Source organism: Pseudophryne corroboree, chromosome 2, assembly GCF_028390025.1.
Source record: "Pseudophryne corroboree isolate aPseCor3 chromosome 2, aPseCor3.hap2, whole genome shotgun sequence".
Lineage (NCBI taxonomy): Eukaryota > Metazoa > Chordata > Amphibia > Anura > Myobatrachidae > Pseudophryne > Pseudophryne corroboree.
The window spans coordinates 206,566,347-206,593,189 of NC_086445.1; the positions used below are offsets into that span (position 1 = coordinate 206,566,347).

Genomic DNA, 26,843 nt, shown 5'->3' on the forward strand with positions numbered 1-26,843 from the left:
ACCCTGCTTCTTCGTATTATTCTCAACACCTTGGGTATGAGAGGAAGAGGAGGAAACACATAGACCGATCTGAACACCCAAGGTGTCACCAGAGCGTCTACTGCTACCGCCTGAGGGTCCCTTGACCTGGCGCAATACCGCTTTAGCTTTTTGTTGAGACGGGATGCCATCATGTCGATTTGAGGCAGTCCCCAACGATCCGTGATCTGTGTGAAGACTTCTTGATGAAGTCCCCACTCTCCCGGATGCAGGTCGTGCCTGCTGAGGTAGTCCGCCTCCCAGTTGTCCACCCCCGGTTTGAACACCGCTGACAGCACGCTTACATGGCCTTCCGCCCAGCGTAGAATCCTGGTCGCTTCTGCCATGGCCATTCTGCTCCTTGTTCAGGCCTTGGCGGTTTATATGAGCCACTGCCGTGACATTGTCTGACTGAATCAGAACCGGTTTTCTCCGAAGCAATTCCTCCGCTTGACGCAGGGCGTTGTATATGGCCCTCAACTCCAGGACGTTGATGTGGAGACAAGACTCTAGGCTTGACCAGAGACCTTGGAAATTTCTTCCCCGTGTCACTGCTCCCCAGCCTCGGAGGCTTGCGTCCGTGGTCACCAGGACCCAGTCCTAAATGCCGAACCTGCGACCTTCTAGTAGGTGAGCACTGTTCAGCCACCACAGGAGAGATACCCTGGTCCTGGGAGACAGTGTGATCCTTTGATGCATTTGTAAATGGGACCCGGACCACCTGTCCAAGAGGTCCCATTGAAAAGTCCTTGCATGGAACCTGCCGAAAGGGATGGCCTCGTAGGAAGCCACCATCTTCCCCAGGACCCTCGTGCAATGATGCACTGAATCCTTTTTTGGTTTTAATAGGTTCCTGACCATGGCTATGAGTTCCTGAACCTTTTCGATCGGAAGAAAAACCTTTTTCTGGTCTGTGTCTAGAATCAGCCCCAAAAAGGTCAGACGCGTTGTAGGGACTAGCTGGGACTTCAGTATATTGAGAATCCAGCCGTGTATCTGCAACGTCTTCATGGACAGAGACACGCTGTCCAGCAACCTCTCCCGAGATCTCGCCTTTATGAGGAGATCGTCCAAGTATGGGATAATTGTGACCCCCTGCCTGTACCGGAGCACCATCATTTCCGCCATTACCTTGGTGAAAATTCTCGGGGCCGTGGAAAGTCCAAACGGCAACGTCTGAAATTGGTAGTGACAGTCCTGCACTGCAAATCTCAGGAACGCCTGATGCGGGGGGAATATCGGAACATGAAGGTAAGCATCCTTTATGTCCAGGGACACCATCCAGCCCCCCCCCTCCAGGCTGGCGATGACCGCCCTGAGTGATTCCATTTGAACTTGAACCTCTTCAAGTACAGGTTCAGAGATTTCAGGTTTAAAATGGGTCTGACCGAACCGTCCGGTTTCGTGACCACAAACAGGGTTGAGTAATATCCCTCTCCTTGCTGGAGATGAGGAACTGTGACAATCACCTGTTGAATATACAATTTTTGGATTGCTGCCAACACTAGATCCCTCTCTGACGGGGAAGACGGCAGAGCAGATTTGAAAAAATAAGAATTTACTTACCGATAATTCTATTTCTCGGAGTCCGTAGTGGATGCTGGGGTTCCTGAAAGGACCATGGGGAATAGCGGCTCCGCAGGAGACAGGGCACAAAAAGTAAAGCTTTTCCAGATCAGGTGGTGTGCACTGGCTCCTCCCCCTATGACCCTCCTCCAGACTCCAGTTAGGTACTGTGCCCGGACGAGCGTACACAATAAGGGAGGATTTTGAATCCCGGGTAAGACTCATACCAGCCACACCAATCACACCGTACAACTTGTGATCTAAACCCAGTTAACAGTATGATAACAGAGGAGCCTCTGAAAGATGGCTCCCTAAACAATAACTCGAATTAGTTAACAATAACTATGTACAAGTATTGCAGATAATCCGCACTTGGGATGGGCGCCCAGCATCCACTACGGACTCCGAGAAATAGAATTATCGGTAAGTAAATTCTTATTTTCTCTATCGTCCTAGTGGATGCTGGGGTTCCTGAAAGGACCATGGGGATTATACCAAAGCTCCCAAACGGGCGGGAGAGTGCGGATGACTCTGCAGCACCGAATGAGAGAACTCCAGGTCCTCTTTTGCCAGGGTATCAAATTTGTAGAATTTTACAAACGTGTTCTCCCCTGACCACGTAGCTGCTCGGCAGAGTTGTAATGCCGAGACCCCTCGGGCAGCCGCCCAAGATGAGCCCACCTTCCTTGTGGAATGGGCCTTAACAGATTTAGGCTGTGGCAGGCCTGCCACAGAATGTGCAAGTTGAATTGTGTTACAAATCCAACGAGCAATCGACTGCTTAGAAGCAGGCGCACCCAACTTGTTGGGTGCATACAGTATAAACAGCGAGTCAGATTTTCTGACTCCAGCCGTCCTTATATTTTTAAAGCTCTGACAACGTCCAACAACTTGGAGTCCTCCAAGTCGCTTGTAGCCGCAGGCACTACAATAGGCTGGTTCAGGTGAAACGCTGATACCACCTTAGGGAGAAAATGCGGACGCGTCCGCAGCTCTGCCCTATCCGAATGGAAAATTAAATAAGGGCTTTTATAAGATAAAGCCGCCATTTCAGATACTCTCCTGGCGGAAGCCAGGGCCAGTAACATAGTCACTTTCCATGTGAGATATTTCAAATCCACATTTTTTAGTGGTTCAAACCAATGGGATTTGAGGAAATCTAAAACTACATTTAGATCCCACGGTGCCACCGGAGGCACCACAGGAGGCTGTATATGCAGTACTCCTTTGACAAAAGTCTGGACCTCAGGGACTGAGGCCAATTCTTTTTGGAAGAATATTGACAGGGCCGAAATTTGAACCTTAATAGATCCCAATTTGAGACCCATAGACAATCCTGATTGCAGGAAATGTAGGAAACGACCCAGTTGAAATTCCTCCGTCGGAGCACTCCGATCCTCGCACCACGCAACATATTTTCGCCAAATGCGGTGATAATGCTTCGCGGTGACTTCCTTTCTTGCCTTAATCAAGGTAGGAATGACTTCTTCTGGAATGCCTTTTCCTTTTAGGATCTGGCGTTCAACCGCCATGCCGTCAAACGCAGCCGCGGTAAGTCTTGAAAGAGGCAGGGACCCTGTTGAAGCAGGTCCCTTCTCAGAGGTAGAGGCCACGGATCGTCCGTGACCATCTCTTGAAGTTCCGGGTACCAAGACCTTCTTGGCCAATGCGGAGCCACTAGTATCGTTCTTACTCCGCTTTGCCGTATGATTCTCAATACCTTTGGTATGAGAGGCAGAGGAGGAAACACATACACCGACTGGTACACCCAAGGTGTTACCAGCGCGTCCACAGCTATTGCCTGCGGATCTCTTGACCTGGCGCAATATCTGCTGAGGAAGTCTGCTTCCCAGTTGTCCACGCCCGGGATGAACACTGCTGACAGTGCTATCACGTGATTCTCCGCCCAGCGAAGGATCCTGGCAGCTTCTGCCATTGCACTCCTGCTTCTTGTGCCGCCCTGTCTGTTTACATGGGCGACTGCCGTGATGTTGTCCGACTGGATCAACACCGGTCTTCCTTGAAGCAGAGGTTCCGCCTGGCTTAGAGCATTGTAGATTGCTCTTAGTTCCAGAATGTTTATGTGAAGAGACTTTTCCAGGCTCGACCACACTCCCTGGAAGTTTCTTCCTTGTGCGACTGCTCCCCAGCCTCTCAGGCTGGCGTCCGTGGTCACCAGGATCCAATCCTGTATGCCGAATCTGCGGCCCTCCAATAGATGAGCCCTCTGCAACCACCACAGAAGAGATACCCTTGTCCTTGGAGACAGGGTTATCCGCAGGTGCATCTGAAGATGCGACCCTGACCATTTGTCCAACAGATCCCTTTGGAAAATTCTTGCATGGAATCTGCCGAATGGAATTGCTTCGTAAGAAGCCACCATATTTCCCAGGACTCTTGTGCATTGATGTACAGACACCTTTCCTGGTTTTAGGAGGTTCCTGACCAGGTCGGATAACTCCTTGGCTTTTTCCTCGGGAAGAAAAACCGTTTTCTGAACCGTGTCCAGAATCATCCCTAGGAACAGCAGACGAGTTGTCGGCATTAATTGGGATTTTGGAATATTCAGAATCCATCCGTGCTGCTTTAGCACCTCTTGAGATAGTGCTAATCCCATCTCTAGCTGTTCTCTGGACCTTGCCCTTATTAGGAGATCGTCCAAGTATGGGATAATTAATACGCCTTTTCTTCGAAGAAGAATCATCATCTCGGCCATTACCTTTGTAAAGACCCGAGGTGCCGTGGACAAACCAAACGGCAGCGTCTGAAACTGATAGTGACAGTTTTGTACAAGGAACCTGAGGTACCCCTGGTGTGAGGGGTAAATTGGAACGTGGAGATACGCATCCTTGATGTCCAAGGATACCATAAAGTCCCCTTCTTCCAGGTTCGCTATCACTGCTCTGAGTGACTCCATCTTGAACTTGAACTTCTTTATGTACAGGTTCAAGGACTTCAGATTTAGAATAGGCCTTACCGAGCCATCCGGCTTCGGTACCACAAATAGAGTGGAATAATACCCCTTCCCTTGTTGTAGAAGAGGTACCTTGACTATCACCTGCTGAGAGTACAGCTTGTGAATGGCTTCCAAAACCGTCTCCCTTTCGGAGGGGGACGTTGGTAAAGCAGACTTCAGGAAACGGCGAGGTGGATCTGTCTCTAATTCCAACCTGTACCCCTGAGATATTATCTGCAGGATCCAGGGATCTACCTGCGAGTGAGCCCACTGCGCGCTGTAATTTTTGAGACGACCGCCCACCGTCCCCGAGTCCGCTTGAGAAGCCCCAGCGTCATGCTGAGGCTTTTGTAGAAGCCGGGGGAGGGCTTCTGTTCCTGGGAAGGAGCTGCCTGTTGCTGTCTCTTCCCTCGACCTCTGCCTCGTGGCAGATAGGAATAGCCCTTTGCTCTCTTATTTTTAAAGGAACGAAAGGGCTGCGGTTGAAAAGTCGGTGCCTTTTTCTGTTGGGGAGTGACTTGAGGTAGAAAGGTGGATTTCCCGGCTGTAGCCGTGGCCACCAAATCTGATAGACCGACTCCAAATAACTCCTCCCCTTTATACGGCAAAACTTCCATATGCCGTTTTGAATCCGCATCGCCTGTCCACTGTCGCGTCCATAAAGCTCTTCTGGCCGAAATGGACATAGCACTTACCCGTGATGCCAGTGTGCAGATATCCCTCTGTGCATCACGCATATAAAGAAATGCATCCTTTATTTGTTCTAACGACAGTAAAATATTGTCCCTGTCCAGGGTATCAATATTTTCAATCAGGGACTCTGACCAAACTACCCCAGCACTGCACATCCAGGCAGTCGCTATAGCTGGTCGTAGTATAACACCTGCATGTGTGTATATACTTTTTTGGATATTTTCCATCCTCCTATCTGATGGATCTTTAAGTGCGGCCGTCTCAGGAGAGGGTAACGCCACTTGTTTAGATAAGCGTGTTAGCGCCTTGTCCACCCTAGGAGGTGTTTCCCAGCGCTCCCTAACCTCTGGCGGGAAAGGGTATAATGCCAATAATTTCTTTGAAATTATCAGCTTTTTATCAGGGGCAACCCACGCTTCATCACACACGTCATTTAATTCTTCTGATTCAGGAAAAACTATAGGTAGTTTTTTCACACCCCACATAATACCCTGTTTAGTGGTACCTGTAGTATCAGCTAAATGTAACGCCTCCTTCATTGCCAAAAATCATATAACGTGTGGCCCTACTGGAAAATACGGTTGATTCGTCACCGTCACCACTGGAATCAGTGCCTGTGTCTGGGTCTGTGTCGACCGACTGAGGCAAAGGGCGTTTCACAGCCCCTGACGGTGTTTGAGGCGCCTGGACAGGCACTAATTGATTGTCCGGCCGCCTCATGTCGTCAAAACGACTGCTTAAGCGAGTTGACGCTATCCCGTAATTCCACAAATAAAGGCATCCATTCTGGTGTCGACCCCCTAGGAGGTGACATCCCCATATTTGGCAATTGCTCTGCCTCCACACCAATATCGTCCTCATACATGTCGACACACACGTACCGACACACAGCAGACACACAGGGAATGCTCTACACGAAGACAGGACCCACTAGCCCTTTGGGGAGACAGAGGGAGAGTCTGCCAGCACACACCAAAAAAGCGCTATATATGACAGGGATAGCCTTATAATAAGTGCTCCCTTATAGCTGCTTTATATATATCAAAATATTGCCATTAAATTTGCCCCCCCTCTCTGTTTTACCCTGTTTCTGTAGTGCAGTGCAGGGGAGAGACCTGGGAGCCGTCCTGACCAGCGGAGCTGTGAGAGGAAATGGCGCCGTGTGCTGAGGAGATAGGCCCCGCCCCTTTTCCGGCGGGCTCGTCTCCCGCTATTTTGTGAATCCAGGCAGGGGTTAAATATCTCCATATAGCCTCTGGGGGCTATATGTGAGGTATTTTTAGCCTTTTAATAGGTTTTCATTTGCCTCCCAGGGCGCCCCCCCCCCCAGCGCCCTGCACCCTCAGTGACTGCGTGTGAAGTGTGCTGAGAGGAAAATGGCGCACAGCTGCAGTGCTGTGCGCTACCTTTAGAAGACTGCAGGAGTCTTCAGCCGCCGATTCTGGACCTCTTCTTACTTCAGCATCTGCAAGGGGGCCGGCGGCGCGGCTCCGGTGACCATCCAGGCTGTACCTGTGATCGTCCCTCTGGAGCTGATGTCCAGTAGCCAAGAAGCCAATCCATCCTGCACGCAGGTGAGTTCACTTCTTCTCCCCTCTGTCCCTCGTTGCAGTGATCCTGTTGCCAGCAGGAATCACTGTAAAATAAAAAACCTAAGCTAAACTTTCTCTAAGCAGCTCTTTATGAGAGCCACCTAGAATTGCACCCTTCTCGGCCGGACACAAAAATCTAACTGGAGTCTGGAGGAGGGTCATAGGGGGAGGAGCCAGTGCACACCACCTGATCTGGAAAAGCTTTACTTTTTGTGCCCTGTCTCCTGCGGAGCCGCTATTCCCCATGGTCCTTTCAGGAACCCCAGCATCCACTAGGACGATAGAGAAATCGGCAAGGAGGCAAGTCTTCGAATTCCAGCCTGTATCCTTGAGAAACAATCTCTAATGCCCAGGGATCCACCTGCGAGTGAACCCAGACGTGGTTGAAAAATCGAAGACGAGCCCCCACCAGATCTGCCTCCCCTCGGAAAGCCCCAGCGTCATGCGGTGGACTTTGCAGACGCAGGGGAGGACTTCTGCTCTTGGGAACTAGCTGTATGCAGCTTTTTTCCCCTGCCTTTCCCTCTGGCAACAAAGGATGATCCACGTACCTTCTTGTTTTTATTGGAACGAAAGGACTGCATTTGATAATGAGGTGCCTTTTTTGTATTTTTTGACTTACCAGCCGTAGCCGTAGAGACAAGATCCGAGAGGCCGTCTCCAAACAATTCCACCCCTTTGTAAGGCAAGGGCTCCATATGCCGCTTTGAATCGGCATCTCCCGTCCACTGTCGGGTCCACAAGAGCCGCCTAGCAGAAATAGACATAGCATTTATTCTGGAGCTTAATAAACAAATGTCTCTCTGAGCATCCCTCATATACAAGGCAGCATCTCTGATATGCTCTATGGTCATTTGAATGGCGTCCCTATCTAAGGTGTCAATTTCCGTAGATAAGGAATCTGCCCATGCCACAACCGCACTACAAACCCAGGCCGACGCCCATAGCCGTTCGAGCAATAGTACCGGAATGATTGTAAATGTGCTTTAAGGTAATTTTCTGCCTGCGATCAGCAGGTTCCTTGAGAAGGCAATGCCACCTTTTTTAGACAAACGTGTCAGCGCCTTGTCAACTTTTGGCGAAGATTCCCAGCGTATCCTATCAGTTTGTGGAAAAGGATACGCCATGAGAATCCTTTTGGGAACTTGTGGTCTCCTATCCGGAGATTCCCAAGCCTTTTCGCACAAGTCACTTAATTCCAATGAGGATGGAAAAGTGACTTCAGGCTTTTTCCCTTTATACATGTGTACCCTCGTGTCAGGGACAGGGGGTTCCTCAGTAATATGCAAAACCTCTTTAATGGCAATAATCATGTACCGTATACCCTTAGCCACCTTTGGCTGTAATTTTGCATCTTCATAGTCGACACTAGAGTCAGTATCTGTGTCGGTATCTGTGTCATCGATCTGGGATATGGTGCGCTTCTGAGACCCCGAAGGACCTGGCGCCCCAGGGACAGGCATGGACTGGCTACCTGACTGATCCCTAGCTTCTGCCTTGTCTACTCTTTTAGGCAATAGATTGACATTTGCATTCAAGACATTCAGCATATCCACCCATTCCGGTGTCGGCGTTGCCGACGGCAACCTGACATTCAAGCACTCCCCCTCCACATTAAGCGAGCCTTCCTCGTCAAACATGTCGACACACGCGTACCGACACACTTCACACACACACAGGGAACCCCTTTCCTGAAGACAGTATCCCTGTCAAGGCCCTTTGGAGAGACAGAGAGAGAGTATGCCAGCACACACCCCAGCGCAATAACCCTGGAGACCAACACAAATTGTTTTTCCCCAGCAGCGCTGTATAATATGTAAACCGCCAATTATGTGCCCCCCCCCCCCCTCCCCTCTTTTAAGCACCCTTTCACCGTGTGTAAGCAGGGGAGAGTCCGGGGAGCTTCCCTCTCAGTAGTGCTGTGGAGAGAAAATGGCGCTGGTGAGTGCTGAGGGAGAAGCCCCGCCACCTCGGCGGCGGGCTTCTGTCCCGCTCAAACTTAGTAAAATATGGCGGCGGCTCTTTTATATACATGTATAGAGCCCACCTGTACATGTATATAGTCTTTTTGCCATGCAGAGGTTTATATTGCTGCCCAGGGCGCCCCCCCCCTGCGCCCTGCACCCTTACAGTGACCGGAGTATGTGAGGTGTATGGGAGCAATGACGCACAGCTGCAGTGCTGTGCGTTACCTCAGTAAAGCTGAAGGCTTCTGCCGTCTGACTACTTCTGTCTTCTGTACTTCTAGCTCTGTGAGGAGAACGGCGGTGCGGCTCCGGGGGTGGACGCCCAGTAAGAACCTGCGTTCACCCCCTCTGGAGCTAATGGTGTCCAGTAGCCGAGGAAGCAGAGCCTATCTTTGACAAGAAGGTCTGCTCCTCTCTTCTCAGTCCCTCGATGCAGGGAGCCTGTTGCCAGCAGTGCTCCCTGTGAAAAAGTAGTAAAAGGTAGAAAAAAAAATCCAAACAAAAATGCTTCTAGGCAGAGAACTCTGGAGAGCTCACTGCAGTGCCCCCATCTTGCTCTGGGCACAGTGTAAAACTGAAGTCTGGAGGAGGGGCATAGAGGGAGGAGCCAGTGCACACCCAGAGTCCAAAGCTTTCTTAAAGTGCCCTATCTCCTGCGGAGCCCGTCTATTCCCCATGGTTCGTACGGAGTCCCAGCATCCTCAAGGACGTTAGAGAAAACTGAGGTACCAATCAAGGACTGTTACTGTGCCTTGAGGACTGAGGGTGGGAATGCCTGCTCTAATGACTTCCCCTACCCCCCCCCCCCCCCCCCCCCCCCCCCCCCCCCCCCCCCTCTGCTACAAAGACTCTCATCCACTCAACTGGTCATCTACAGCTTGGATTACTGTAACCTCCTTCTATCTGGCCTGTTTTACTATTGCCTCTCTCTACTCCAATCTGTCTTCAATGCCTCAATGCTGCTGTCCGGCTCATCTTTTTCTCCAAATATACTACATTTGCCTACTCTCTCTTACAAGCCCTATACTGGCTCCCCTTCCCCTTCAGAACATAATTTAATCTTCTCATACTCACAAAGCCCTCGTTCACATCCTCTGCCATTTATATATCTGACCTTATCTACCTTCACACTACCGCTCGCCCTCTTCGCTCCACAAATGCATGCCGCCTCTCCTGCCTACCGATTACTTCCTCCCACTCCTGCCAACAAAATTTTGCATGTGCTGCTCCCTATCTCTGGAATTTTCTACTTCTATCAGACTCACTACAAAACTTTTGTAAAGTGCAATGGAATATGCTGCGCTATATCAGAAAATGTTAATAATAAAACTTCAAACAGGCAACTTCATCAAACCCAGCCATCTTTCATCCTAACCCTCTGTTCCATGCTCATTGTTGGGATGCAGTTAGGTTGCCGGCAGTAGGGATCCTGGCGGACAGGATACCAACACCGGAATCCCGATTGCTGACAATGCCCCCAGCCGGAATCCCGGCTAACAGGGGCTATTCCCACTCGTGGGTGTCCACGACACCCATAGAGTGGGAATAAACCTATAGTGAGTGAAGCAAACCACCAAGCCGCATCGTGGCGAGCGAAGGGGACTCTTTGTGCTCGCCATGCTGCCAGCATACTGGCAGCCAGGATGCCGTTGTCGATATACTGACGACCGGCATCCTGGACGCCGTATATCATACTGAGCCCTCATTGTATATCCTGTCTGCCGCTCCCTTTTAGAATGTAAACTCTCACAAGCATGGCCCCGTCCCCTCATGTGCTTCCTTCTCTTAAACCTAATATAATCTACTCAATAGTCCCTACAATGGCAACTATCCCTTAGTTTCTACCACCCTGATGCTTATGACTGCTGATGAAATAATGCTATATACTGTGTACTTGTCCTGCTGTTTTCTTGTTTGCTTCTGTACTTTGTACGGCAGGGGTCCCAAGAGGCACACGAAAGGCACGGCAGTGTGCTCATTGCATAGCCATATGCAGATTGCATAGCTCATTGCATAGCCATATGCAGATGAGCAGGATCACCGACTCCCCCTGGAGTTGCTACACATAACATTTCATTTTGGGAGGGAGCGTGGACACACTTCCCTGGATTTAACCACAATCCCCAAGTACCTGGGCCCATGTGAGCTCTCGATGGTCCTGATCATACAAGTAGGTAAACTTAAAATATTTCCAAAAGGATTGTGGCGCATAAGTACAATACACAACAGCGTGAGGTACGTGCCTAGGGGTTGCACTTGGATGTTTGTGTTGGTACTGTCAGCCCAAAAAAATTAGATTTATGGTAAGAACTTACCGTTGTTAAATCTCTTTCTGCGAGGTACACTGGGCTCCACAGGGAATGACATTGGGGTGTAGAGTAGGATTTTGATCCGAGGCACCAACAGGCTAAAAGCTTTGACTGTTCCCAGAATGAATAGCGCCACAGCTCGCAGAAAGAGATTTAACAACGGTAAGTTCTTACCATAAATCTCGTTTTCTGCTGCGGGGTATACTGGGCTCCACAGGGAATTACATTGGGGATGTCCTAAAGCAGTTCCTTATGGGAGGGAACGCATTGTAGCGGGCACAAGAACCCAGTGTCCAAAGGAAGTATCCTTGGAGGCGGAAGCATGGAAGGCATAGAACCTTATGAACGTGTTCACTGAGGACCACGTAGCCGCCTTGCACAATTGTTCAAGGGTCGCACCACGGCGCACCGCCCAAGAAGGTCCAACCGACCGAGTAGAATGGGCCTTTCTGGTAGCAGGAGCTGGAAGGCCAGCTTGTACATACGCATGTGCAATCACCATTCTAATCCATTTGGCCAAGGTCTGCTTGTGAGCAGGCCAGCCACGTTTGTGAAAACCAAACAGAACAAAGAGAGAATCCGACTTCCTGATGGAGGCAGTTCTCTTCACGTAGATACGGAGAGCCCGTACCACATCCAAAGACCGCTCTTTGGAAGACAATTCAGGAGAGGCAAAGGCCGGAACCACAATCTCCTGATTAAGGTGGAAAGAAGACACCACTTTAGGCAAATACCCGGGTAATGTTCTAAGAACCGCTCGATCACGGTGAAAAATCAGATATGGTGACCTACAAAACAAGGTACCTAAATCCGACACCCTTCTAGCAGAGGCAATAGCCAGCAGAAACACTACCTTAAGAGAAAGCCACTTAAGGTCTGCAGATCCAAGAGGCTCAAACGAAGACCCTTGCAACGCCTCCAAAACCACCAAGTCCCAAGGGGCCACAGGCGGGACATAGGGAGGTTGAATCCGCAACACACCCTGAGTGAACGTATGTACATCAGGTAAAGTCGCAATTTTTCTCTGGAACCAAACCGACAAGGTAGAAATACGAACCTTGATGGAGGCCAGACGAAGGCCCAAGTCCAGGCCCTGTTGTAGAATGGCCAAAAGTTTGGCCGTACTAAACTTGTAAGCGTCATGATTGTTAGATGCGCACCAAGCAAAGTAGGAATTCCAGACCCTATGGTAAATCCGAGCAGAAGCTGGTTTCCGTGCCTTCAACATGGTTTGAATGACCGCCTCAGAAAATCCTTTGGCCCTCAAGACGGAAGCTTCAAGAGCCACGGCGTCAAAGCCAACCGGGCTAAATCCTGATATACACATGGTTCCTGTACGAGGAGATCTGGGCGCTGTGGAAGTAGAAAGGGACGCTCTATCGAGAGACCCTGAAGGACTGAGAACCAATGCCGTCTGGGCCACGCGGGAGCGATCAGAAGTAGGAGTCCTCCTTCTTGCTTGAACTTCCTTATTACTCTGGGCAGCAGTGACACCGGAGGGAACACATATGGCAGCCGAAAGTTCCATGGAATAGCCAGTGTGTCCATGAACGCTGCTAGAGGATCCCTTGTCCTTGCTCCGAAGACCTGAACCTTGTGATTGTGACGAGACGCCATCAGGTCCACATCTGGAAGGCCCCACCTGTCCACGAGTAGTTGAAACACTTCTGGATGGAGGCTCCACTCTCCGGCGTGTACGTCCTGATGACTGAGAAAGTCCGCTTCCCAGTTTAGGACCCCCGGAATGAATACTGCCGATATGGCTGGCAGACGGCGTTCCGCCCACTGAAGAATCTGTCATGCGGCTTCGAGTGCCACCTTGATGATTGATGTATGCCACCGTGGTGGCGTTGTTCAACTGTACCTGAACAGGTCTTTTCTGTATTAAATGCTGGGCCAAGTTCAATGAGTTGAACACCGCCCGCAATTCCAGAATGTTTATCGGGAGGAAAGACTCCTCCTTGGTCCACCGACCCTGAAGGGAGTGTTGCTCCAACAATGCGCCCCAACCTCTCAGACTGGCGTCTGTCGTAAGAAGGACCCAGTTGGAGATCCAGAAGGGACGACCCCTGCTCAATCGTTGGTACTGAAGCCACCAGCTCAGTGACAGACGGACCTCCGGAGACAAGGAGATCATTTGAGACCTGATCCGGCGAGGCAGGCCATCCCACTTGGCAAGAATCAGCTTCTTCAGAGGGCAGGAATGGAATTGAGCGTATTCCACCATATCGAAAGACGACACCATGAGACCTAGCACTTCAATTGCTGAATGTATCGACACATGCGGACGAGATAGGAAGCATCGAATCCTGTCCTGAAGATTCAGGACTCTCTCCTGAGACAAGAACAACCGCTGGTTGTGAGTGTCCAACAACGCCCCCAGGTGCAACATGCTCTGAGCAGGGACCAGGGAAGATTTCTTCCAGTTGATGAGCCACCCGTGGGTTTGCAGAAACTGGATAGTCAGATGCAGATGGCGTAGGAGAATTTCTAGGGAATTTGCCAGGATCAACAAGTCGTCCAGGTACGGTAGGATCCTGACCCCTTGACGGCGGAGCACAGCCGTCATTACCGCCATGACCTTGGTGAAGACTTGCGGAGCCGTGGTCAAACCAAAAGGTTACGCCCGAAATTGGTAATGGAGGTTGCCAACCGCAAACCTCAGGTATTGCTGATGCAACATTGCAATGGGAATATGCAGGTAAGCATCTTGTATGTCCAGGGAGACCATATAATCCCCAGGTTCCAATGCCAGAACAATAGAGTGAAGAGTTTCCATACGAAACTTGGAGACCCGCACAACTTTGTTCAAGGACTTGAGGTTGAGAATGGGCCGGGAGGACCCATTCGGTTTCAGGACTAGGAACAGCGGTGAATAGTACCCCTTGCCTCTCTGAGCCAGGAGGGACTGTACCACCGAATGAAGAGTTTTTGCCTTCACTAGATCCGAAGGGACGTCTGTCAGGCAAAATCGATGAGGGGGACGATTTTTGAAGGATACGGCGTAACCTCGAGTGATATCTTCCCGTACCCAGGCATCGGAAGTCGTCTTCAACCATCCCTGGGTATACCCTAGAAGTCGGCCCCCCACCCTGGGATCCCCCAGTGGGAGGCCCGCCCCATCATGCGGCAGGCTTGTCAGTCTTGGAAGCAGGCTGATGGGCAGGCCAGGTCCGTTTGGGTTTGGACTTATTGGGTTTTGGAAGTGCGAGCCTGTTTCGGATATGCCTGAACCTTTGCTTCCCTGAAGGACGAAAGGAGCGAAAGGAAGTACTCTTAGCCTTCAGTTCCGAAGGAGCAGTACTAGGTAGACCAGCTGTTTTAGCAGAAGCTTATTCAGCCACTATCTTGTTGAGAACGAGGCGGCTGCGCTGTATTTCAGGAAACAATTACACAATGAAAGCCAACATATGAAAATGCATAATTTATTAACAATATATCAACAAATAAAAAACCTTATTAGAGTTTAACAAGCACACCTACAGTTTCTCAAGTTATAAGGTGTCTCCTTAGGCATGTACTGATAATGACTGTGAAGATGAATTTAAAAGAATGTCCGTGTTTCACAGAGCGCTGATGATAGCTGTAATAATAGCCGGCAAATGAATAACAATAGATGCAGTCCCGGAATTTTAAATGCTTAGTATCACCAGATATAGTACAGGTGTTTTACCTCCAGCACACCTCGACTCAGGTGTCAGCATCATACACAACTTGTACTGATCCAGTGCGACTGTCCCCGGACTTGTTCACCATTGCTGGCTGCCTTTCTTTAACATACTGCTCCGGCTAGAAATAACAACCCGGCAGCCACCCTTACCTTCTCTACGCTGCATAGCGCAAGTGGGCATTGCAGGACATACGGCCGAGGACGCTCGGCTCACTATCAGCCCACTTGAGAGGTAAAACACCTGTCACAAAAGTCTGAACTTCTGGAAGGGAGGCGAATTGTTTTTGGAAGAAAACCGATAAGGCCGAAACTTGTACTTTAATGGAGCCCAATTTTAGGCCATCATCCACACCGGCTTGTAGAAAATGGAGAAAATGTCCTAACTGAAATTCTTCCGTAGGAGCCTTCTTGGATTCACACCAAGACACGTATTTTCTCCAAATACGGTGGTAATGTTTAGACGTTACTCCTTTCCTGGCCTGAATAAGAGTGGGGATGACTTCCTTAGGAATACCCTTTCGGGCTAGGATCCGGCGTTCAACCTCCAAGCCGTCAAACGAAGTTGCGATCAGACTTTGAACACGCACGGCCCCTACTGCAACAGATCCTCCCTCAGAGGAAGAGGCCAGGGATCTCCTATGAGTAATTCCTGAAGATCTGGATACCAAGCCCTCTTGGCCAGTCTGGAAAAACGAGGATCGCTTGAACCTTTGTTCTTCTTATGATCTTTATCACTTTTGGAATGAGTGGAAGCAGAGGAAACACGTACACCGACTGAAACACCCACGGTGTCACTAGGGCGTCCACTGCTATTGCTTGAGGGTCTCTCGACCTGGAACAATATCCCTGGATAGAGATTGTGTCTGCTGAGGAAGTCTGCTTCCCAGATGTCCACTCCTGGAATGAAGATCGCTGACAGAGCGCTTGTATGCCTCTCCGCCCAACGGAGCACCTTTGTGGCCTCTGCCATTGCCGCCCTGCTCTTTGTTCCACCCTGGCGGTTTATGTACGCTACTGCTGTTATGTTGTCCGACTGCATCAAGATGGGCCGATTGCGAAGAAGATGCTCCGCTTGCAAAAGGCCGTTGTGCATGGCCCTTAACTCCAGAATGTTTATGTGCAGACAAATTTCCTGGCTTGACCATCTTCCCTGGAAGCTTTCCCCCTGCGTGACTGCTCCCCAGCCTCGGAGACTCACATCCATGGTCACCACGATCCAGTCCTGGATCCCGAACCTGCGTCCCTCTAGGAGGTGAGAGCTGTGCAGCCACCACAGGAGTGAGATTCTGGTCTTGGAAGAAATGTGCATGTGCATTCGGTGCATGTGCAGATGGGACCCGGACCACTTGTCCAACAGGTCCCACTGAATCACTCTGGCATGGAAGCTGCCAAACTGAATGGCCTCGTAGGCCGTCACCATCTTCCCCAGCAACCGAGTGCATTGATGGATCAATACTCTTGCTGGTTTCAGCATTTGTATGACCAGGTTCCGAATTTCCAGAGCCTTTTCCACTGGAAGAAAAACTCTCTGTAATTCTGTGTCCAGAATCATTCCCAAAAACCGACAGCCGTCTCATCGGAACCAACTGTGATTTTGGCAAGTTTAGGAGCCAGCCATGTTGCTGCAGAATTGTCAGGGATACCGTAATGTTCCGCATTAATTGGTCCCTGGATCTCGCCTTTATCAGGAGATCGTCCAAGTACGGGATAATTGTGACTCCTTGCTTGCGTAGGAGAACCATAATTTCGGCCATTACTTTGGTGAAAACCCTCAGAGCCGTGGACAGACCAAACGGCAACGTCTGAAATTTGTAATGACAATCCTGAACTGCAAACCTCAGGTAAGCCTGATGTGGGGGATAAATGGGAACATGTAAGTAGGCATCCTTTATGTCTACCGACACCATAAAATCCCCCTCCTCCAGACTTGGAGATCACTGCTCGCAGAGATTCCATCTTGAATTTTATTTATTTTTTAGGTAGAAATTGAGAGATTTGAGGTTCAGGATCGGTCTGACTGAGCCGTCTGGCTTCGGGCCACGAACAGGCTCGAATAAAAGCCTTCTCCCTGTTGTGACGGGGGAACCCTGACAATGACTTGATTGTGACACAATTTTTGTATTGCGGCGCATACCACCTCCCTGTCCGGAAGAGAAGCTGGTAAGGCGGATTTGAAAAATCGGTGAGGGGGAACGTCTTGAAACTCCAGTTTGTACCCCTGGGACACTATTTCTAAAACCCATGGGTCCAGGACCGAATGAGCCCAAAACTGACTGAAGAGCTTGAGACGTGCCCCCACCGGTGTGGACTCCCGCAGAGGAGCCCCAGCGTCATGTGGTGGATTTGGCAGAAGCCGGGGAGGACTTCTGCTCCTGGGAACCGGCCACGGCCGGTGATCGTTTACCTTTTCCCTTTCCTCTAGTAGCAAGGAAGGAAGACCCTCTGCCCTTTCTGTATTTATAGGGCCGAAAGGACTGCATCTGATAGTGGTGTGCTTTCTTTTGTGGTGGAGGCACATAAGGTAAAAATGATGACTTACCCGCAGTAGCCGTAGATCCCAAATCAGCGAGGCCGTCACCAAACAACACACCACCTTTATACGGTAGACTCCATAGCTTTCTTAGAGTCAGCATCAGCATTCCATTGATGAATCCACAATGCTCTCCTAGCTGAGACTGCCATGGCATTGGCCCGTGATCCCAAGAGGCCAATATTCCTCGCAGCTTCCTTTAGGTAGACTGCAACATCCCTGATATGACCTAGTGTCCAAAGAATGCTATCCCTATCCAGGGTATCCATTTCAGATGACAAGTTATCTGCCCATTTTTCGATAGCACTACTCACCCACGCCGATGCAATGGCTGGTCTGAGTAGCGTACCCGTGGTGACATAAATACATTTCAATGTATTTCCTGCTTACGATCCGCAGGATCCTTTAGGGCTGCCGTGTCAGGGGACGGAAGAGCCACCTTTTTGGACAGTTGTGACAGAGCTTTGTCCACAATGGGGGGTGACTCCCATTTTTCCCTATCCCCAGAGGGAAACGGATACGCCACTGCAATCCTTTTGGGAATCTGAAACTTTTTGGCAGGATTTTCCCAAACCTTTTCACAGAGCGTGTTCAGTTCATGAGAGGGAGGAAACGTTACTTCAGGTTTCTTCCCCTTATACATACAGACCCTAGTATCAGGAACAGTAGGGTCCTCAGTGATATGTAATACGTCTTTTATTGCCACAATCATGTACTGAATGCTCTTTGCCAGTTTTGTATCTAATCTGGCATCACTATACTCGACACTTGAGTCAGTGTCCGTGTCGGTATCCGTGTCTGCCAGCTGGGCAAATGAATGTTTTTGTGACCCCGAGGGGGTTTGTACTTGAAACAACACATCCTCTACGTATTTCTTCCATGCCTGGTTCTGAGACTCAGATTTATCCAATCTTTTATTTATCAGAGCCACATTAGCATTCAAAGCACTCAAAACATTCACCCAATCAGGTGTTGGTGGTGCCGACAGAGTCACTCCCACAGCCGTTTGTGTCCCTAACATAGTCTCCTCCTGGGAAGAGCACTCCGCCTCAGACATGCCGACACACTTGCACTCCAACACACGCAGACACACTGGGCCTATAGGGGACAGACCCACAGTAAAGCCTATCAGAGAGACACAGAGAGAGTTCTTGCCAGCCCACACCCCAGCGCCCAATCCCGGTCTAAAAATACCACAGAAATGCCCCAGACCTGCAGCGCTTTTATAATTCACATATAATGCACCAAAATAACTGTGCCCCCCCTCCCCCGGTTTGTCACCCTGATACTTATTCAGCAGTGTGAGGAAGGACCAGCGTCACTGCAGCCTTGTGTAGAGAAATGACGCCGGGCTGTGTGCTGTGAGGGCTAAGCTCCGCCCCCGTAATGGCGCGCTTCAGACCCGCTCTTTTTAACAAATTTTTATACTGGCGGGGGTCCGGACAGTGCCCTGGCACTTAGTCCGCTCTTGCCAGGTAGTTATTGAGGCTAGATATACTGCCCAGGGTGCCCCCCCACGCCCTGCACCCTGTAGTGCCGCTGTGTAGTGGGAGCATGGCGCGCAGCGTGCGATCGCTATGCGGAACCTAAAAGCCGTCACTGAAGTCTTCTGATCTTCTACTCACCTGTCTTCTCACTTCTGGCTCTGCAAGGAGGGTGACGGCGGGCTCTGGGAACAAGCATCTAAGCGTACCTAGCGATCAGACCCTCAGGAGCTAATGGTGTCTTGTAGCCAAAGAAGCAGAGCCTTGAAACTCACAGAAGTAGGTCTGACTTCTCTCCCCTAAGTCCCACGAAGCAGGGAGACTGTTGCCAGCAGTACTCCCTGAAAATAAAAAACCTAACAGTCTTTTCAGAGAAACTCAGTAGAGCTCCTCAGAGTGCATCCAGTCTGCCTGGGCACATATTCTAAACTGGATTCTGGAGGAGGGGCATAGAGGGAGGAGCCAGTTCACACCCCTTTTAAAGTCTTAAAGTGCCCATGTCTCCTGCGGATCCCGTCTATACCCCATGGTTCTTGAAGTGACCCCAGCATCCTCTAGGACATATGAGAAATAGAGGATGGTAGGGGGTAGAAAGACGATGTTGAGGCTAGATAGAGTTGGTAGGGGGTACATGAAAGGAGGAGGTACGTGTGTGTTGGGAGTGCACTCGGGCATAGTTGTGGGGGCCCCCACATTTTTGTTGCCCCTGGGCCCCCACATCCCTTAATCTGGCCCAGAGTGCAAACAGGTAGAACATGCACATACTGCCTAGGGGTCTATTTACTAAGTTTTGGATGGAGATAAAGTACCAGCCAATCCGCTCCTGACATTTCACAGGCTGGGTTTGAAAATAAGAATTTACTTACCGATAATTCTATTTCTCGGAGTCCGTAGTGGATGCTGGGGTTCCTGAAAGGACCATGGGGAATAGCGGCTCCGCAGGAGACAGGGCACAAAAAGTAAAGCTTTACGATCAGGTGGTGTGTACTGGCTCCTCCCCCTATGACCCTCCTCCAAGCCTCAGTTAGGTACTGTGCCCGGACGAGCGTACACAATAAGGAAGGATTTATGAATCCCGGGTAAGACTCATACCAGCCACACCAATCACACCGTACAACCTGTGATCTAAACCCAGTTAACAGTATGATAACAGCGGAGCCTCTGAAAAGATGGCTCACAACAATAATAACCCGATTTTTGTAACTATGTACAAGTAATGCAGATAATCCGCACTTGGGATGGGCGCCCAGCATCCACTACGGACTCCGAGAAATAGAATTATCGGTAAGTAAATTCTTATTTTCTCTATCGTCCTAGTGGATGCTGGGGTTCCTGAAAGGACCATGGGGATTATACCAAAGCTCCCAAACGGGCGGGAGAGTGCGGATGACTCTGCAGCACCGAATGAGAGAACTCCAGGTCCTCCTTAGCCAGGGTATCAAATTTGTAGAATTTTACAAACGTGTTCTCCCCCGACCACGTAGCCGCTCGGCAGAGTTGTAATGCCGAGACCCCTCGGGCAGCCGCCCAAGAAGAACCCACCTTCCTTGTGGAGTGGGCTTTTACCGATTTTGGCTGTGGCAGGCCTGCCACAGAATGTGCAAGCTGAATCGTACTACAAATCCAGCGAGCAATAGTCTTAGACGCAGGAGCGCCCAACTTGTTGGGAGCATATAGTATAAACAGCGAGTCAGATTTCCTGACTCCAGCTGTCCTTGAAATGTATATTTTTAAAGCTCTGACAACGTCCAACAACTTGGAGTCCTCCAAGTCGCTTGTAGCCGCAGGCACTACAATAGGTTGGTTCAGATGAAATGCTGACACCACCTTAGGGAGAAAATGCGGACGAGTCCGCAGTTCTGCCCTGTCCGAATGGAAAATCAGATATGGGCTTTTGTAAGATAAAGCTGCCAGTTCTGACACTCTCCTGGCCGAAGCCAGGGCTAGTAGCATGGTCACTTTCCATGTGAGATATTTCAAATCCACAGTTTTTAGTGGTTCAAATCAATGAGATTTGAGAAAGTCCAAAACAACATTGAGATCCCACGGTGCCACTGGAGGCACCACAGGGGGCTGTATATGCAGCACTCCCTTAACAAAAGTCTGGACTTCAGGAACTGAAGCCAATTCTTTTTGGAAGAAAATCGACAGGGCCGAAATTTGAACCTTAATAGATCCCAATTTGAGACCCATAGACAATCCTGATTGCAGGAAATGTAGGAATCGACCCAGTTGAAATTCCTCCGTCGGAGCACTCCGATCCTCGCACCACGCAACATATTTTCGCCAAATGCGGTGATAATGTTGCGCGGTTACTTCCTTCCTTGCTTTAATCAAAGTAGGAATGACTTCTTCCGGCATGCCTTTTTCCTTTAGGATCCGGCGTTCAACCGCCATGCCGTCAAACGCAGCCGCGGTAAGTCTTGAAACAGACAGGGACCCTGCTGAAGCAAGTCCCTTCTCAGAGGTAGAGGCCACGGATCTTCCGTGATCATCTCTTGAAGTTCCGGGTACCAAGTCCTTCTTGGCCAATCCGGAACCACTAGTATCGTTCTTACGCCTCTTTGCCGTATAATTCTCAATACTTTTGGTATGAGAGGCAGAGGAGGAAACACATACACCGACTGGTACACCCAAGGCGTTACCAGCGCGTCCACAGCTATTGCCTGCGGATCTCTTGACCTGGCGCAATACCTGTCCAGTTTTTTGTTGAGGCGAGACGCCATCATGTCCACCATTGGTCTTTCCCAACGGGTTACCAGCATGTGGAAAACTTCTGGATGAAGTCCCCACTCTCCCGGGTGAAGGTCGTGTCTGCTGAGGAAGTCTGCTTCCCAGTTGTCCACTCCCGGGATGAACACTGCTGACAGTGCTATCACATGATTCTCTGCCCAGCGAAGAATCCTTGCAGCTTCTGCCATTGCACTCCTGCTTCTTGTGCCGCCCTGTCTGTTTACATGGGCGACTGCCGTGATGTTGTCCGACTGGATCAACACCGGTTTTCCTTGAAGCAGAGGTTCTGCCTGGCTTAGAGCATTGTAGATTGCTCTTAGTTCCAGAATGTTTATGTGAAGAGACGTTTCCAGGCTCGACCACACGCCCTGGAAGTTTCTTCCTTGTGTGACTGCTCCCCAGCCTCTCAGGCTGGCGTCCGTGGTCACCAGGATCCAATCCTGTATGCCGAATCTGCGGCCCTCCAATAGATGAGCACTCTGCAACCACCACAGAAGAGATACCCTTGTCCTTGGAGACAGGGTTATCCGCTGGTGCATCTGAAGATGCGACCCTGACCATTTGTCCAACAGATCCCTCTGGAAAATTCTTGCGTGGAATCTGCCGAATGGAATTGCTTCGTAAGAAGCCACCATTTTTCCCAGGACTCTTGTGCATTGATGTACAGACACCTTTCCTGGTTTTAGGAGGTTCCTGACAAGCTCGGATAACTCCTTGGCTTTTTCCTCCGGGAGAAAAACCTTTTTCTGAACCGTGTCCAGAATCATCCCTAGGAACAGCAGACGTGTTGTCGGAATTAACTGGGATTTTGGAATATTCAGAATCCACCCGTGCTGTTTTAGCACTTCTTGAGACAGTGCTAATCCCATCTCTAGCTGTTCTCTGGACCTTGCCCTTATTAGGAGATCGTCCAAGTATGGGATAATTAATACGCCTTTTCTTCGAAGAAGAATCATCATCTCGGCCATTACCTTGGTAAAGACCCGAGGTGCCGTGGACAATCCGAACGGCAGCGTCTGAAACTGATAGTGATAGTTCTGTACGACGAACCTGAGGTACCCCTGGTGTGAGGGGTAAATTGGAACGTGGAGATACGCATCCTTGATGTCCAAGGATACCATAAAGTCCCCTTCTTCCAGGTTCGCTATCACTGCTCTGAGTGACTCCATCTTGAACTTGAACTTCTTTATGTACAGGTTCAAGGATTTCAGATTTAGAATAGGTCTTACCGAGCCATCCGGCTTCGGTACCACAAATAGAGTGGAATAATACCCCTTTCCTTGTTGTAAAAGGGGTACCTTGACTATCACCTGCTGAGAGTACAGCTTGTGAATGGCTTCCAAGACCGTCACCCTGTCGGAGGGGGACGTTGGTAAAACAGACTTCAGGAAACGGCGAGGTGGATCAGTCTCTAGTTCCAACCTGTACCCCTGAGATATTATCTGCAGGATCCAGGGATCTACCTGCGAGTGAGCCCACTGCGCGCTGAAATTCTTGAGACGACCCCCCACCGCCCCCGAGTCCGCTTGAGAAGCCCCAGCGTCATGCTGAGGCTTTTGTAGAAGCGGGGGAGGGCTTCTGTTCCTGGGAAGGAGCTGCCTGTTGCTGTCTCTTCCCCCTTCCTCTGCCTCGTGGCAGATATGAATATCCCTTTGCTCTCTTGTTTTTAAAGGAACGAAAGGGCTGCGGTTGAAAAGTCGGTGTCTTTTTCTGTTGGGGAGTGACTTGAGGTAAAAAGGTGGATTTCCCGGCTGTAGCCGTGGCCACCAAATCCGATAGACCGACACCAAATAACTCCTCCCCTTTATACGGCAAAACTTCCATATGCCGTTTTGAGTCCGCATCGCCTGACCACTGTCGCGTCCATAAACTTCTTCTGGCCGAAATGGACATAGCACTTACCCGTGATGCCAGTGTGCAGATATCCCTCTGTGCATCACGCATATAAAGAAATGCATCCTTTATTTGCTCTAAAGACAGTAAAACATTGTCCCTATCCAGGGTATCAATATTTTCAATCAGGGACTCTGACCAAGCTACCCCAGCACTGCACATCCAGGCTGTCGCTATAGCTGGTCGTAGTATAACACCTGTATGTGTGTATATACTTTTTTGGATATTTTCCATCCTCCTATCTGCTGGATCTTTAAGTGCGGCCGTCTCAGGAGAGGGTAACGCCACTTGTTTTGATAAGCGTGTGAGCGCCTTGTCCACCCTAGGAGGTGTTTCCCAGCGCGCCCTAACCTCTGGCGGGAAAGGGTATAAAGCCAATAACTTCTTTGAAATTAGCATTTATTTTTTTTTATCGGGGGCAACCCACGCTTCATCACACACCTCATTTAATTCATCTGATTCAGGAAAAACTATAGGTAGTTTTTTCACACCCCACATGATACCCTGTTTTGTGGTACCTGTAGTATCAGCAATATGTAACGCCTCCTTCATTGCCAAAATCATATAACGTGTGGCCCTACTGGAAAATACGGTTGATTCGTCACCGTCGCCACTGGAATCAGTGCCTGTGTCTGTGTCGACCGACTGAGGCAAAGGGCGTTTTACAGCCCCTGACGGTGTTTGAGGCGCCTGGACAGGCACTAATTGATTGTCCGGCCGTCTCATGTCGTCAAACGACTGCTTTAGCGTGTTGACACTATCCCGTAATTCCATAAATAAAGGCATCCATTCTGGTGTCGACCCCCTAGGAGGTGACATCCCCATATTTGGCAATTGCTCCGCCTCCACACCAATATCGTCCTCATACATGTCGACACACACGTACCGACACACAGCAGACACACAGGGAATGCTCTTAACGAAGACAGGACCCCACTAGCCCTTTGGGGAGACAGAGGGAGAGTTTGCCAGCACACACCAAAAGCGCTATATATGACAGGGATAGCCTTATAATAAGTGCTCCCTGTATAGCTGCTTTAATAATATAGTTTTGCCACAATTTTGCCCCCCCTCTCTTGTTTTACCCTGTTTCTGTAGTGCAGTGCAGGGGAGAGCCTGGGAGCCTTCCTGACCAGCGGAGCTGTGTGAGGAAAATGGCGCTGTGTGCTGAGGAGATAGGCCCCGCCCCTTTTTCGGCGGGCTCGTCTCCCGCTCTTTAGTGGATTCTGGCAGGGGTTAAATATCTCCATATAGCCCCCGGAGGCTATATGTGAGGTATTTTTAGCCAAAAAAGGTTTTCATTTGCCTCCCAGGGCGCCCCCCTCCCAGCGCCCTGCACCCTCAGTGACTGCCGTGTGAAGTGTGCTGAGCGGAAAATGGCGCACAGCTGCAGTGCTGTGCGCTACCTTAAGAAGACTGAGGAGTCTTCTGCCGCCGATTCTGGACCTCTTCTCGTTTCAGCATCTGCAAGGGGGCCGGCGGCGAGGCTCCGGTGACCATCCAGGCTGTACCTGTGATCGTCCCTCTGGAGCTAATGTCCAGTAGCCAAGAAGCCAATCCATCCTGCACGCAGGTGAGTTCACTTCTTCTCCCCTAAGTCCCTCGTTGCAGTGATCCTGTTGCCAGCAGGACTCACTGTAAAATAAAAAACCTAAGCTAAACTTTTCTAAGCAGCTCTTTAGGAGAGCCACCTAGATTGCACCCTTCTCGGCCGGGCACAAAAATCTAACTGAGGCTTGGAGGAGGGTCATAGGGGGAGGAGCCAGTACACACCACCTGATCGTAAAGCTTTACTTTTTGTGCCCTGTCTCCTGCGGAGCCGCTATTCCCCATGGTCCTTTCAGGAACCCCAGCATCCACTAGGACGATAGAGAAAAAAAAGTTAGGAGCTGGTTGGCTGGTGCTTTATCTTCATCCAAGTCTTCGTAAATAGATATCATGTAAGCTGTCCTACCTAGTAAATATGTATACATAAATAAAATGTCATACTTAGCCAATTTAATAGAATAAAAATAGCCACTATCAGCAAATGAGGGCTTATAACCAATCAATAAAACTAATACAATTAGACAGGTGGGGGGCAGCCATTACTGTGTGCCTGGGGGTGCCCTCACCCCTATATCTGCCCCTGGGTACTACAAATAACAATGGAAGGTCAACTGGCTGTAACCTTAAGGAACATGCAGCGGTGAGACGTAATGCCAAAAAATGAAGCAGATATGGATGTGACTATAGTACCTAAATAAAGCCCTTATTGTCTCTCAAAATATATAGTATTTGCATGTAAAATAACGTGTTGCCTTCTGGGGTACAAATTTGTCATGGCACAGACAGCAAAAGTTTGGCACCAGATTGGAAACAGAGATACACCTGTGTCACTGTACTATTTCCTACTCTATTATTTGGTAACCAGGGTCCAGACATTCAATTCACTATTTGCCTCTACAACGCCCGGTCACAGTGACGCACAGCTGTGTTATCACACCATGGCCTGTGCGGCTTGCCAGCCTTTGTTGGACAACAAGTCTCAGCACGCTGTGACCACCTAACAACTGGACAGCCGGATGCTGTCCTACAACTAGCCAGGATAGAGAGATAGAACATGTCTCCATGCTGTTATTACTCCTCCGCCGCCTACCCTCCGTCCTGACCACGGCCACCGCCATCGGCAGCCAGCACAGGAGCAGCGCTCCGCTCAGTGCCGCCGCCATCTCCTGCCCGTTACTGCACCTGGTACAGCGAGCCACTCCCACCGCCGCGCGCCACAGCCCTGTGTACAACATAGCCCGCAGGCAGCCTTGTCTCCCAGCCTGGCAGTCCCTGCCCGGCACCCGGAGCCCAGCGCCTCTCAGCTAGGGATGGCCATCGTGTCTGGTTGTGATGGCTGCAAACCTATGCGGTGGATGACCATCGATGGTTTCCACATTCGATAGTCATCCCTGTACTTTCACTGATTCGCCCGCGGGCCAATCAGAAAACGGGGGCAGGGTTTTGCAGGTGTTGGGGCGGAGCTATGCTCTGTGCCCCGGCAACTCGTTAAAAATAAATAAATAGATTTGGTTATGCCTTGCCATCGATGGAGGGAAACCATCTGGTTCTCCCCCCATCGATGGCAAAAGTAATTTACATCAGCCATAAACCATCGATGATTTTGTATTATCGATGGTCTATGTCCATCCCTGCCTCTCACACACATTGTATTTTGTATGCAGGCTGTACCTGTCCTGCAGGCTCAAAGCTTTGCTTTATTTCCCCTTACAGAAAATAGTATGGCGATGCTGTTTAGGAAGAAAAGAAAAGAAACCTGAAGGCAATGCTGCCCAACAATCAGGCCCGGCGACAGGGGGGGTCAAAGGGGACAGCCATCCCGGGCACCAAGGTTCGGAGGGGCCCCGAGGCTCAGAGACATACAAAACGGAGCAGCGGCACCTT

At 50.0% G+C, this 26,843-nt stretch overlaps 1 protein-coding gene across 1 annotated transcript in view; it reads right to left on the bottom strand.

The window, feature by feature from the left end:
- Positions 1 to 26,130, bottom strand: part of TMPRSS12 (transmembrane serine protease 12) — a 236,167-nt gene extending 210,037 nt beyond the window's left edge. Inside the window, exon 1 of the mRNA XM_063952256.1 lies at positions 26,050 to 26,130. Coding sequence (XP_063808326.1) covers positions 26,050 to 26,122 — 73 coding nt within the window. The 5' untranslated portion in view covers positions 26,123 to 26,130. The remainder of the gene's footprint in view (positions 1 to 26,049) is intronic.
- Positions 26,131 to 26,843: the final 713 nt, after the last annotated feature.